Consider the following 14,223-nt stretch of genomic DNA (forward strand, 5'->3'; position numbering starts at 1 on the left):
TGCAGTTTCTTGCACTTTTATCACGTTGCTTCCTTATGTGCTGAGAAATCACTATAGATCATTATTCTGTGCAGACTGACATTCAAACTAAACTATAATCCAGTGTTCTCCATACACTCATTAAAATGTGTTCCTCACAACAGGACTCCTATACTAATAATATGGGATTATGTTGAACTAAACATTATTTAATTATTTTATATGACAATAGTTTACACACAGGATGATGTTTTGATAATGAGGACAAGACTCTAACAGATTAGTTAACTTACATCAGACGTATCAGTAATAAGAACATAAGGACTCACAGTTTTTCACTCATTTCCCCCCATTTACACTTTTAAATCTTTAAATACATAACTAAATTAAGAAAAAATACTACAAGACGCATTTGAGAAAAGGCAGATGTTCAAATGTCCAAAATGTAAAAAAAAAAAAAAAAAAAAAAAAAAAAGATAAAGTGCAGACAGACAGAAACATTCAGGAGTGAACAGGAAATATAAGAGAATCCTCTATTTACATTGTTCAATCTGTCCATAATTACAGATTATTTACATATAGTTGTACAGTATAGTTGTATATTTCCTTTGGATGCAGATTTCTGTGATCATTGATTTGTAAGTTACCTTCAACTTCATATTTCTTTTTCTGTCTCGTCATGTTGGACACTTGAGTAAATCTGGCCATAAATTTTGCATCACCAGTCAGATTGTTTTGCTCTGGGTGGCCCCCACAGTTATATCTACTTAATCATTACTATAGTTCTTGTTTTGTTTTTTTAAAGTTTCATTTTATCTTAGTGTTGTCAAAGTTCTCAGATTAACTTCTTTTGGTATTGAATCGATTTATTCCATTATCAGCCGCTGTTTCATCACGATTTTATAATTTCTACCAGAAAATCTCACAAATTTACAAATCTGTTATTTAGGTATTAAGAATATAAAATTTTTAGTGTTTTCTGTCTTAAAATGTTTTCTCTCTGGAATAGAAGATGTTTTTTCCCTCATTAAAATCATACACATCTGCTGCTCATTCTGCAGAAAAACACAAACATTATTTATCATATTGTCCAGACTCAGGTTTATTCATGAGAAACGTAGAAATATTCAGAAAATGGAAGATGATTAATGATAAATGACAGAACGAATCCTGAAAATCCTCAGAGACGATGATACATGATGTTTTCACAGATTTGTGATTTGACGTCAAACCAAAACATCAGTTTAGTTTTCTGTATAATGTACAGAACATTATACAGAAAACAAACATTTGACATCCGGGTGCATCTCAAATTAGAATACCATTTATCTTACTCTCCACGTAGTGATCAGTTAAAAAACAGTAATGTAGGAGCCATTTGGAAATAAATACCAAAAATCAACACCGAACATTGAAATGTTCCATCAACCCTTTTTCATCACCAAAAGCTGCCCTGCACCTACACCCCTACCACCATCCTGTCACCTCATCTGTACTAGCTTCTCCCATCTGACCTCAACCCCAATTTGACCTTGAAGATTAAGATCAAGGTCAAAGCCCAAAGAACTCATTCCCAAGGGGCACCTAAATGTTAAACATGGACATCAGGTGATTCGGTGAGGAGTCATTAAGTTGACATTGATGGACAGACCGACCAACACTGTAGGGTCCATTAATACCCCTGCGGTCATTACAATATTAAATTAAATCCTTAATTTAAGTTCTCATTTGTATAAAAACTAAAATGAATGACACCAAACTGGCGACTTGACAGTAACAGTTTATTTAATACTTGAACCGTGACAGCCTGATGAGGACAACATCAGTTATCTCCATGTTAGGACCACACATTAGAAATGCAGTTAGTGTTACAAAATAGTGCAGATGCGAGTACTTTATTAAGCATCAGTAGGAATGTTAAGAGTAACAACAATGTTAGAAAAAGGTTTTCCACGTTTCAAGAGAATTGTGAGTTTACAGAACACTGGGTGTGCAAAGTGTTCAGGTGCTCAGTGGTGGAACAGGCGAAGGCTGGTGTGCACCAGGGTGATGCCCTGCTCATTACAGGCGTTAATCACAACCTGGTCAGCAGCGGAACCTGCTGGAGCTGCAATGTACTCAACACCGCTCTACAGACACACACAGTGGCAACATTAGTAAGGATGACTTGTTGAGTAGTGTGATGGTTTTAACTAAAAGACTGTAAAGCATTCATCATGTTTCATTTCTACATGCAATGCAATAATAAAAAAGCTTATTCCCATGCATTTGTTTTTAAATACAGAGTACATGCAGTATGAACCTGCGCATTTTAAAAGCTCAGGACTTACCCGTTTAGCACGATCTATGTTATCTCTGAAGGGGAAGAAGGCATCAGAGCTGACTGCTACCGCCTGCAGGGAGCTGATCCAGTTCTTCTTTTCAGTTGCTGATAAAGTTTCGGGCACCTCATCATACATCGACTTCCACACAGCCAAGTCAGGGCCCTATGGACACCAATTAAACACAAGTATTTCATATCATTTTAAAGATCCTTGCTGCTCGTACTTTTACAACTTTGGAATATTTGTTCACTGTGACAATGTAGTGGAGTAAAAACTGGGTCATAAATGGGATTTGTAAAGCCATCAAAGAATATAGAAAAGGATGCAATTACATATTAGCTTTACAAATTTAATAAAGACATAAGCAAATTAACAAACAAAAATTTCTCAATAAGTGAAATAAGCCCAGAAACTCTGATGATGTAAAACAAAATGTTGTAAAGAAAATGCACAGAAAAATCCCAAGTTTTCTAAAAATTATTCCCAAATCTGTATTTTAATACCCGACAGAGAGCATCAGACATCACAGAACAGACAGATGAACTGAAACCTGGTCAAACCGAATTACATTCTAAGTGAACATTGACCAGGTTAGAAGTGTGATTCAATGTCTATATTTTTCCCAAATAAGAAAATTTAAGGTGAATCCCACGTGGTCATCACCAGCTACAGCTCTAGAAACAGTCTTTTTTTTAAATTTTGATAGACAATACCAGAGTGCATGAAATAAAATCATAAGGGTTCACATGCAGTTATGTCATGCGAGGGTGTTACTGCCATGATCAAACCACAACACTGTGTCATCAATGACATACACCAATAAATGTGGATGACCCAGTGAAAAACATCTCTACGTTACCTAGGAATTAAAAAATGTAAAAAACATAGGCATGCATTTAGAAAACTGAAACTGACATGAGTGCATCAAAATTCGTTGCACTTGTGTAAAGTAGGCATAATGTGCAAGTCCTAAAAATCTGTACATATTATCATTCATGTTTTAATGCTGGATTTAAAACACGGGTATCAAACCTGGCCCGCTACAGGGTCCAACTCAGCCCGTGGGATGAATTTGTGAAATGCAAAAAATTGCACTGAAGGTATTAATGATCAACGATGTCAAAATCATTTTAGTTCCGGTTCCATATACAGACCAATTTGATCTAAAGTAGATCAGACCAGTACAATACATGATAACCTATAAATAACTACAAATTTTTCTGTTTCAGTGTAAAAAAGTAAAATTACATGAAAATGTTGACATTTACCAACTATCATTTCACAAAAACTGTGAACATGAAATGTCTTAAGAGAGGAGGCTAAGTGTAATTTTATCAATATTCTGCTTGTTACTAAATGTTTTGTGTATTTGTAGATCTACTGTGATCTGAAAGATGTAATGCACATGTGCAAATGAGAAGCTGAGGCAGAATACTGTTAAAATTACACTTATTTTTCTTAATAAATTTCAGTTTTGTAATGGTTGTTCATGTTATTCATATTAATTTAAAGAATAGTTTATAGATGTAAACATTTTCATCATCATCTGACTTTTTCCCTACTCTAAAACATGAGAAAATTTTGTAGTTGACATTTATAAGTTATTATGTTATGTGGTTATTTTACTGGTCTGGCCCATTTCAGATTGTATTCGGAGGATGCGGCTCCTGAACTAAAATGAGTTTGACACCCCTGATTTAAAAAAATATCCTATTAAAAATGTTTCAATTCTGATTATTTTTGACCATATTGCTTTTTGGGAACTTTTGAAACCATGGTTTCTTGGTTCTTTTGTTAAAATAGATACTAAAGGATGCAATGGAGCTAATTGTCTTGGCATTTAGTGAATGTAACCAGCTTCATAGCTGCCATGTACAGACTTCCATTTCAGTCAGTTAAGAACTTCTCTGAGCAAAAAAGACCATTTAATTTCAATCCATTGGATAGAAAATAAGCAAACGCTGAGATGAAGAGGACCATGTCACTGAATCCACGTCTAAAGCACTAAACTTCTTACCTCTCCAATGGTATCACTGACAAATTGATCGATGGCGTTGGCCATTTCTGCTCTTTTCACACCACTGCGAAACTTCATGTTCAGGACACGCGGATGATGTCTCAGCCACCAGTTGTCGGCCTTATCACCTGCCAGTCGTGTGCAGTGGATACGAGACTGCTGACCAGCACCAATCCCAATAACCTGTGAACAACACACATAAGAAAAGACAGTCCTGGAAAACTCATGTTTGATCCTCAGGACCTTGTAGGTCTTTCTCGTGCCTTCTTACCTGTCCATTCTTAGCATAGCAGACAGAGTTAGACTGAGTGTACTTGACAGCGATGGTGGCCACGACGAGATCCCGCACAGCATCTTCAGAGAGCTTGTAAACACAGAAACAATAGTGAATACTGGATAAACAATTCAAGACAATTATTTTCACTAACAAAAACAGATTAAAATACTCACCGAGCCCTTGGAAACGATGTTGCTGAAGAATTCCTTGTTTATAAGAGCTCCATTTCTCTTTTGTTTAAGATACAGGCCAAACAGCACTCTCACCTCAGCCTCATCAGGGACATAGTCAGGGTCCATCTGCAGAAATGACACTTGAAAACTTCTGATTGAACTTCAGATTCTGATCATCCATACACACAAACGGTAAACCAGTATCTCACCTGAAGGACGCAGTAGTTTCCGTTCTTCTTTTTAGAGAGGATCTTGAGAGCCTCTTCTTCATAACCAGGAGCAATGACACCATCAGACACCTAAGACAAAACCAAGTTGACTTTAAATGCACTTTGTACCCATCATCTAGAACATTCACTACACTGTGACACATTATTTCACCTCTCTGGAAATAATCCTGGCTGTAGGAACATCACACACATCTGACAGAGCAATGAAATCCCCAAAGGAAGACATTCGGTCTGAACCTGAGGACACACAGTAGGTAATATAATGATATGCATAGATGCTCTAAAGCCAGTCTGGTGATGTTCATCTGCTTTGGGCTGACCTCTTGCTCTAGCGTATGCCGTGGCCAGTGGGCTCAGATCCTGCAGCATGTCGTGCACCATACACACCTTGGCCTCCTCCTCAGTCAGAGGAACTCCTACTGCAGCTCCTTCAAAACAAACAGTCAAAGGCATTTCAACCCATACAGACCCAAACATCCACAGGTGACAAAAAGCATCTACTGATGTAAAATGTTTAATACCTGTTGATCCACTAATTCTATCAACACATGCAAATAATTGGTGTAAAATGCAGTTTGTCATCTTTTCATGGTCATCAGATTTGACCCAAGTGGACGTTCAGAGGCTCTGTAGTGAACGTGGAAACACTGTCATCTTCTACAACACTGATTCACCAGTAAAACCCATGGAGTTGGATCAATGACATTGGATGGAGACACTTGGTTTTATGTTCAGTTATTTATATGTTTGCTGAAAAAGTCACTTCAGTTTTCGCTGGTTTTGATATTATAACCCTCAACTTTAATCTGAGCTTTTATAAACATCTACATAATAAGTGGATAAGATATAGAAAATATCTGATTTTCACTGGACTAATGTGAAATTAAAAAAGATAATTATTACAATAAATGGTGATAAATCTCATAAGAAAAGTTAAATATAGAGAAAAATTCATTCAGGAACTGACACTTGAGTAGAACTGGGTTTTTATTAATATAGATAAAATATGAATATTTAATCATGATTAATTGAAACTAATCCACAACAACCCTGTGATTAATCTGATTAAAAATTGTAATTGTTTAACAGCACTAATATATACGTATATTACTGGTGTGGTGCATGTCTTACCAGCAGGGCTGACGTGTTTGAAGGAGGTGGCAGCGGCCATGCCGAGGGCGTTCTTCAGTTCCCTGACCAGCTGCCAGGCGTTCAGAGCATCACACAGGTTAATAAAACCAGGGGAACCGTTAACCACTGGTGAGGGGAACAGAAGGAAAAACAAATACTCATGGCATTTAAGGAGAAATAATTTGGGTGTAGATTAGATGGCATTTCTTAGGTATAAACTACAGCTGTAAAATGCTTATTACTATCAAATCTCATCTCCATTATTCAGATTTGTCTTACATCTTCAAGAGAAAAGATTTCTATCTCAATTAAGGTTGATGCACTGTAAAAGTAAATTCTTTAACTTACAAATAAACATGACAAAAACTAAAGACACATAATGAACTATGCAATGAAAAACAGGTAAAGTCAGCTTATTTTCCAACAATTAAAACAAAAAACTTTATTCATTATGTAGTATGCTGTATTATAAATGATTCACCACCAACATTCAGGTAGTTTATTTTGCTGCAGATCTACCTTGAAGGGGGAGGGCTGGACGCAGGGTGTAGAGCTGGGCGGGTGCTTGGTGGGGGTTCATGCCGTAACGCAAAGGCAGCTGGGAAACACCACGGCTGTATTGTCCACGGAAGTAGTCCGATATGGCATCATCGTATTGGGCTGTGTGTGTGAAGGCCTGAAGAGTGAAACACACACCTTAAATACATGTCAGTAAACACACTGTTTTACAACACAAAAGGTCTTCAACTATGAAGGTCAGTGGGGCTATCAGGTCAAAGTTCATGGGTCGTCAGACATTTAACTCTGTGACCTCGATACACACATTTCAACACTTGTGATTAAAAGCCTCAGCTGGACTTTGCTTTGAGGGTCAGAGACGACAAACACTGAAAATAGAGCAAAGCAGCAAAAACCGATTATCCTCATAGATACATTAAACTGACCAGGTTCCTTTGAGCACCATAGAAATAAAGTCACAGGTCGACTGACAGTGCTTATATTTAACTGACACATGTACTACTTACACTGAACCTCAGAGGATTTATAAATAGATGTTTGAGGTAGGGCTGCACGATTTTGGAAAAAAAAAAAAATTCCGATTTTTTCATCTAAAAACTCGATTTTCGATTTTGATTTCGATTTTTGGGTAAAACTACAAAAGACAACAGAAGTCAGCATGTCGTTTTCGTGAGCAGCCCACAATGCAAGGCACTGCTCTGACCTCAAATCTGTGATGGTATCACGTGATGAACCCCCAGAAGTTTATTTTTTCTTAATTAAATCTTTATTGAATGAAATAGAGTATACAAACAATGTATGCAACAAGAAAATAACATAAGTTTGCCAGGGGGAATACACTATAATACAATGTCCAAATCAGAGCAAATACTTATGTTTTTTATAGCCTTTTTGTTTCCAGATTTATCTAACAGCTTTAAATAAAGTTCAACATCTTTCAAAAAATAAATAATATTTGTTTTTGTGTTACAGAACTTACATTTGTGAATGAAAAATTTAGAAAGTAAGAGGACTAAATTAATTATTTAAATTTTTTTTATATGTGTGTGTGTTGTTGTTTTTTTTTTTATTTTATTTATTTTTTTCCTGGGTATCTGGGCCCACAGAAGTGATACCAATGTAAGTCAGTGACAGGCATCAGTCGTGCGTGCGTGGACCAGGTTAATATAAGTGATCCACATGCGGTTCTGTTTAAACTGAGGGATCCGTGCGTGGAACAGACTGACCCAGGACACGCTGGAGGGATTCTATCCTGGAGCGGGTGGATGTGTGTGGGCACAGGGCTGTCTGGGCTCCTCTGCTGAGGCTGCTGACCCCGAGACCCGGACCCGGATCGGAAGAAGACAGTACGGTACGGATCCGGGACAATGGAAGATGAGTGATCCGCATGCAGTTCTATTTCAGTTGCGGGATCCGTGCGTGAAGCCACGGCTTACATTGCTATAAGTACTGCGGGCTCATGAACACATTTAAAGTCCGGCCATTGCACGGACTTCTGTGACAGACCGCTGTCACTGATAGGAGGAGGAGCCTACGGGAGCCCGCAAGCGCACGGCCCGCAGGCACGAGAGAGATGAAATCGATTTTACGATTTCCCTTTTTTAAAAATCGTCCTAATTAAAAAATCCGATTTCGATTTAAAATCGATTAATCGTGCAGCCCTAGTTTGAGGTAAGAGAGAGTTAGAGTTAGACTGCAGTGAACTGTAAAAATTAAGTGAAGAACTTAAAGACAAATGGAACTGATACAAGGGTTAATGTGAGGGTGCACATAAAGAGAAGTGATGTTACTTTGAGGGCCAGAGTCCGGCGAGTCTCTAGGGTTGTATCTTTGTCCCCTGAACTCTCCAACTCCTTGGCAACCAGTGAATAGTCAGAGGGGTCACACACAATGGTGACCCGGGCATGATTCTTTGCCGCTGCTCTCAGCAGAGTTACACCACCTGCAAACACAGGCCATGGTTTAGTCTCTATGTGATGCATTAATATTTTGTTTTGAACCTCATTAATGTTCTCAGGCCACAGTACGTACTACGTATTAAAATCAATGCTTACCGATGTCAATTTGCTCCACTGCGTCCTCTACTGTAACAGTCGGGTTAGAGACAGTCTTTACAAATGGGTACAGGTTACACACCACCACTCTGCAAACAAAAGAACAGGACCAATGCCCCTGTATCTCACATGTTCTATCAAGAATCAATAACAAGTTGAATTTGTGAGGCTGTCTGGTTCTGTCTATGTTAGAGTCCCGTGGTCTTGATGTAGGAGCTCAATCTCCCACTAGAAGTAGGTGGTACTTTCACTGGAGGATAACTCGACAAATTAAATGAAAGTCTATATATGATTATATACAATTTTTAAATGAATCTGATTAGTAGTTTTGTCAGGAAAATGTTTGAAAAAATTGCTAAGGAAGACGACAGCCTTATATTACCAAACATCTGTTTTCCACACATGAACTTCACCACTTCATTAACAATTTATGCACCACTGAAAATGTTATTTCAACGTCTTAGTTACTCCTACAAATATCTCTTAGATCAGGATTATATATTAAAAAAAAAAAAAAAAAAAAAAAGAATATTTGTCATTATGTATTCAAATAATACAATTTAGACAGGTAGTTCTAAGCTAAGAAGGCACAAACTTAAAAACTTAAATTACCAGTATAAACAATAACCATGTCAGTAGGTACATTCTAATATGTGGGATTTTTTTTTTTTTTTTACAACACTCCTTTAATAAAGTGTTCCAAAGATGACTCATTGGTGATTTTAGTTTTATCATTTCAGTAGATTTAAGTAAACATTACTGCTATTGAGTGAATTCAAATAAAGTGTGCGTATAACATAATAAGTGTGACGACAAGTCATGTGACACAATGTTCACAAGTGAATCATTAAGACAAACTCCTGCTACGATGAGCCAAATGCATTTTACCCAAACTAAAATTTAGGTGAACTCTTACATGGTATCTGCAGGTTTGAGGAAGCCAAATTTCTGACTTTTTAAGACATTTTTCAAGGCATCTTTGATTAAAAGTAACACAGTACATTCACAAATTTCACATTTATTTCTTGATCATGAATGACTTTATAATGGAGAACTAAAACAATATAATTATATGCATACACGGGTATAATGGCAATTTCTTTGTTTCCCTTGCCCAAAAAGCAGGATAGATATTAAAAAGACCAAAATAAACCAACAGAAAATAACACTGGTATCAGCCAGTGAGCCAGGAAATCCACAACTGCGCATCATATTCTTCATGAAATCTTTGATAAACTATCTTTAACCATATATTTGCAGCTTAAACCAGATGACACGGTCAACCTTTACCTCCTTAAAAACATCCTCAATAAGACTGATCTGTCAACTAGAGGTTTGTGTTGAGTAATGTGCACTCAAGCTTGTTCCTATCAGATTTAATTATGTGTATTGATTAATTTACCAATAACACCATGAAATCTGTGGTTTCCTCACATTCTTCCAGGCCTAAACAAATGAGAGTCACAAGATTAACTCATGAGCAACAGGTTTCCAATTAAGCAACTTCCAAATCAACTGCACGTGGTTTGACAATTCTAACTTGTGATCTGTTGCAGGTCATGTATGGACTCTTGGATTCTGAACTTTTTATGTTATACTGCAAGTTTCAAGCTCGAATCTTGATATTCTTTACAGATTTATATGTTCAAATATACACAAAAGGGTGTTTATTTGTTGTCTTCATGGTCAGAGCCTGGTCTTTCTCACCTGACCAGATTATAACCCAGCTTCTCCATGTCTGCCGTGTCACTGGGGGTCTTCCTGGCCAGGATGCCTCCATGGACAGCAGGATGGAGGGTCTTCACTCTTCCTCCCAGCATCTCTGGATGTCCAGTCAGCTCAGATACATCCCTGACACAACAACAGGGGAAGAAGCTGGTTAGGACAGGCTGCAACAAGTGGGCACATTTAACCCATAAAAACCCGGAGCTACTTTGGTGGCAGTTCCCTGATGAATTTTTCCTCTATATTTAACCCTTCTTAATTAATTCATCACTATTTATTGTAATGTCATCCTCTTAAGTTTGAGTTTTTTCAGTGTCAATCATGTATTTTCCTATATTTAATTCACAGATCATGGAGATGTTAATTAAAACTCGGTGTAAATTCAAAGGTTATTTTAACAGAAAAAGAAAACTGTACAAATAGTAACTTTTTCTGTAAAATATATCATTAACTGAACATAAAACCAAGTGTCTCCATCCACTGTCATTCAGCAAACTCCATGGGATGTTGTAGAACAGGGGTGTCAAACTCATTTTAGTTCAGGGGCCACATACAGCCTAATATGATATATAGTGGGCCGGACCAGTAAAATAATAGGATAAGAACTTATAAATAATATCAACTCCAAAGCTTTCTCTATGTTTTTGAGTGAAAAAAGTAAATTCCGTGATGAAAATGTTTACATCTACGAACTATACTTGAACATAACACAAACAAATATGCACAACCTGAAAATTCTTAAGAAAAATAAGAGCAATTTTAACAATATTGCACCATAGTTTATCATTTATACATGTAAATCACAATTTACAGATCACAGTGGATCTACAAATACACAAAACACTTAGAAACAGGTAAACAATTGGTAAAATTCCACATACTTCTCTTAAGACATTTCAGGTTGTTCTTATTAGTTCAGGTTATTCAGATTTTTTCTCAAAGTAAATATAAACATGTTTGTGTAATTTTACTTTGTTTATACTAAAACAATGAGAAAAAATAGATTTTTTCATTTTTTATAGGTTATTATGATAGTATTTTACTGGTCTTACCCACTTTAGATTGAACTGACCTAAAATGATTTTAACATCCTTGATTGTTAATATCTTCAAGTGCAATTTTTGCATTTTACAAATTCATCCCACGGGCCAAACTGGATCCTTTGGCTGGCTGATTTTGGCCCCCGGGCCGCATGTTTGACACTTGTGTTGTGTGAGGGGGGGACTGGAAATTTCATAACCTGACTAAGAAGGAGTTATTCCACAGCAATGAAACTTGGCATACATTAACTTCAACCTCTCCTGATACTAACTGTATGGTTTCCTTCCAGATCAACACACATTGGACAAATAATTTAGGACTTTGAAAAGTTGTACCAGAGACATTTCATGAACCATCCATGGCACCATGGTCTTATCAAATGTCTGCAGAAAAAGGGGTTAGCCCCCAAGGACATTAATGCTGACATGGTTACTACAGGGGATGATGCTCCAGCTTTATCAATTGTGCAAAACTGGGAAGAGGAATTCAAGAGGGGTAGGGAGAACGAGGGAGGGGTGAAAAGCAAGCATTTTCATGAAATGTCTCTGGTACTACTTTTCAAAGTCCTAAATTATTTATCCAGTGTGGGTTTATCCGGAAGGAAACCATGCAGTTAGCATCAGGAGAGGTTGAATTTAATGAATGCCAAGGTTCATTGCTGTGGAATAACTCCTTCTTAGTAGTGATGGGACTTTTGGTCCTTTGAAGGGAGCTGTTCAATCAGGAGCCGTTCGCTGAAAAGAGTTGTTCAAAAGACTGACTCTTATGTTTTTTGCATTATTTTGAAACACCAATGTTTTAATGACTAAATAGGCTACATGTGATGATTGACATTAGATTTTAAAAGGTGTTTAATTGGCACGGCAGTAAATATTATCTCACCGTAAAAAAGAATATTTTGTTCAAATGTGTGGGCTAAATACATGACGTGAGAGGTGACATTAGGCAAATGATGGAATTTGACAAAAAAAAAAAAACATCACGGTACATTATGTGGACTAGTCTGTAGGCTAAAAATGAAGAAGAAAATAAAACACTTTCTTATGAAATTACATTTTATTCTTCTCAAAACAAGAACAATATATGTGTGTAACCATATGAAAAAAATTGCACAAAACACAACAGTGATTGATCACTGCTATTACAGTACTTAAATACCTAAAAAAAAAACTGTGGTGCAAATAAAATACTTGAAGTAACATTGCAAAATAGCTGATATCTCTAATGTAAATATCAAAATGATACCACATGAGGAGTTTTCTCACATCTACTCTGTATATAAAGCCAATGTCTCCCCAGTGACGCTAAATTGACAGGCAATCAGACACTCCCTCCTCTAAATGAATGAATGAATGACTCTTTACAAAGACTCGGTTCCCATCGTTCATTTCAAAGAGCCGTTCAAAAGATTTGATTCGTTCGTGAACGTCACATCACTAGTTTCCATGTTCAGTATGGAGCCTCTGAATGTCCACACGGGTCATAACTGCTGACCATGAAAAGATGACAAACTGTATTTACACCAATTATTTACACGTATTGATAGGATTAGTGGCTCAGCAGGTATTAACCCTTTCAGATCAGCAGATGCTTTAGTCTCCAGTGGCTGTTTGGGTCTTTATGGGTTACTGAACCTGATGCTGTGTTTCCAGTGGATGACAGTGTTTATTATATTTAACTCACCTGACAGCTAGTCCCGCATCCCTCAGGGCTTTGGCGGTCCCACCTGAGGCCACCAGGGACAGCCCCACATCCACCAGCCTTTGAGCAAACTCCACCAGGCCAGTTTTATCCGACACACTCAGAAGAGCTGCAAAGACAGACAGAAGTTTATTTACACACGACACACAACAAAATAAAACACCGCGTGCTTTTAGCGAAGTAAGGGTGGCCACGAGGCACATGTTAGCAACTGAGCTAACATCCATCATGTCGCAGTTCAAACTTCAATAAACCACTTAATTCAACATGAGGACACTGTCTTACCGAGTTCTGCACAAGCCATGTCCACAGTTAGAGTCCGTCTGTCCGAATGTCTGAATGTCCGAAGGTCTGTCTACAGGGCACGAGGACAGTTTGTCTTCAGGTTGATGGATAAATACCTCACGAGGACGCACCAGACACACAGACTGATTTCGCAGCTTTTCATCGTTTTATCACGTGCTTCAAAGTTTAAACAAAGTCCCGCCCTTCTGCCGTGGGCCCGCCCCACTCCAACAAGTGCACCCAGGAGCGCAGTGCGGCGCACAAAATGCGCATTTCCACCGTTTACTACACATTGTATGCACAAAAACTACACTTGCACTTTTATGATGGTCTCCCTGAACAGAAACAGAAGGGGAAAAATGCCATCAGTAATTAATGAATTAATGGGCTCTATGCACAGCCCCATTACTTCCTGGACTTAAAGTTGTTCCTTTATTTCCTGTCTTTCATTACTGGACACACTGATTAATCCAAGTGTGCCTAACCATAGTAGTCACAACAAGAAGCAGCAGACACACCTGGATTAAACAATGACAAACAGGAAATAAAGGAGCTGCTTTAACTTCAGGAAGTAATGGGACTGTGCATAGAGCCTATAATTATCTAATATCTCTAATGTGCAAAAAAATATAACAAAAAAAAACAAAAAAAAAAAAAAACCCAAAAACAAAAAAACATGCATTGAATGCTTTAAATGTGACTCAGAATGCAAATAAATAACACGAAATAGCAGTAAAAGGCCATAAATAGTAATAATAATAATAATA

The 14,223-nt window shown here is 37.4% G+C and overlaps 1 protein-coding gene across 1 annotated transcript; it reads right to left on the minus strand.

Moving 5' to 3' along the window:
- Window positions 1-1,744: 1,744 nt before the first annotated feature.
- On the minus strand, window positions 1,745-13,624 carry atic (5-aminoimidazole-4-carboxamide ribonucleotide formyltransferase/IMP cyclohydrolase). Its single transcript, XM_030123170.1, has 15 exons — window positions 13,457-13,624; window positions 13,154-13,280; window positions 10,412-10,555; window positions 8,705-8,793; window positions 8,441-8,592; window positions 6,651-6,807; window positions 6,132-6,257; window positions 5,321-5,428; window positions 5,152-5,237; window positions 4,980-5,069; window positions 4,771-4,896; window positions 4,592-4,684; window positions 4,321-4,503; window positions 2,310-2,465; window positions 1,745-2,108 (listed from the first exon to the last, which is right to left on the minus strand). The coding sequence occupies exons 1-15, from the start codon at window positions 13,473-13,475 to the stop codon at window positions 1,989-1,991; spliced, it is 1,776 nt and encodes a 591-aa protein (XP_029979030.1). The 5' UTR covers window positions 13,476-13,624; the 3' UTR covers window positions 1,745-1,988.
- Between the last annotated feature and the right edge of the window lie 599 nt (window positions 13,625-14,223).

The sequence above is a fragment of the Sphaeramia orbicularis genome, chromosome 3 (genome assembly GCF_902148855.1).
Source record: "Sphaeramia orbicularis chromosome 3, fSphaOr1.1, whole genome shotgun sequence".
Lineage (NCBI taxonomy): Eukaryota > Metazoa > Chordata > Actinopteri > Kurtiformes > Apogonidae > Sphaeramia > Sphaeramia orbicularis.

Bases quoted from the DNA above. Each gene is read 5' to 3' on its own strand.
- atic (XM_030123170.1), bottom strand. The intron at 10,556-13,153 runs GTGAGTTAAATA...TTGTTGTGTCAG, and splicing joins GATGCGGGACTAGCTGTCAG to GGATGTATCTGAGCTGACTG. The intron at 5,429-6,131 runs GTAAGACATGCA...TTTGTTTTGAAG, and splicing joins CAAACACGTCAGCCCTGCTG to GAGCTGCAGTAGGAGTTCCT.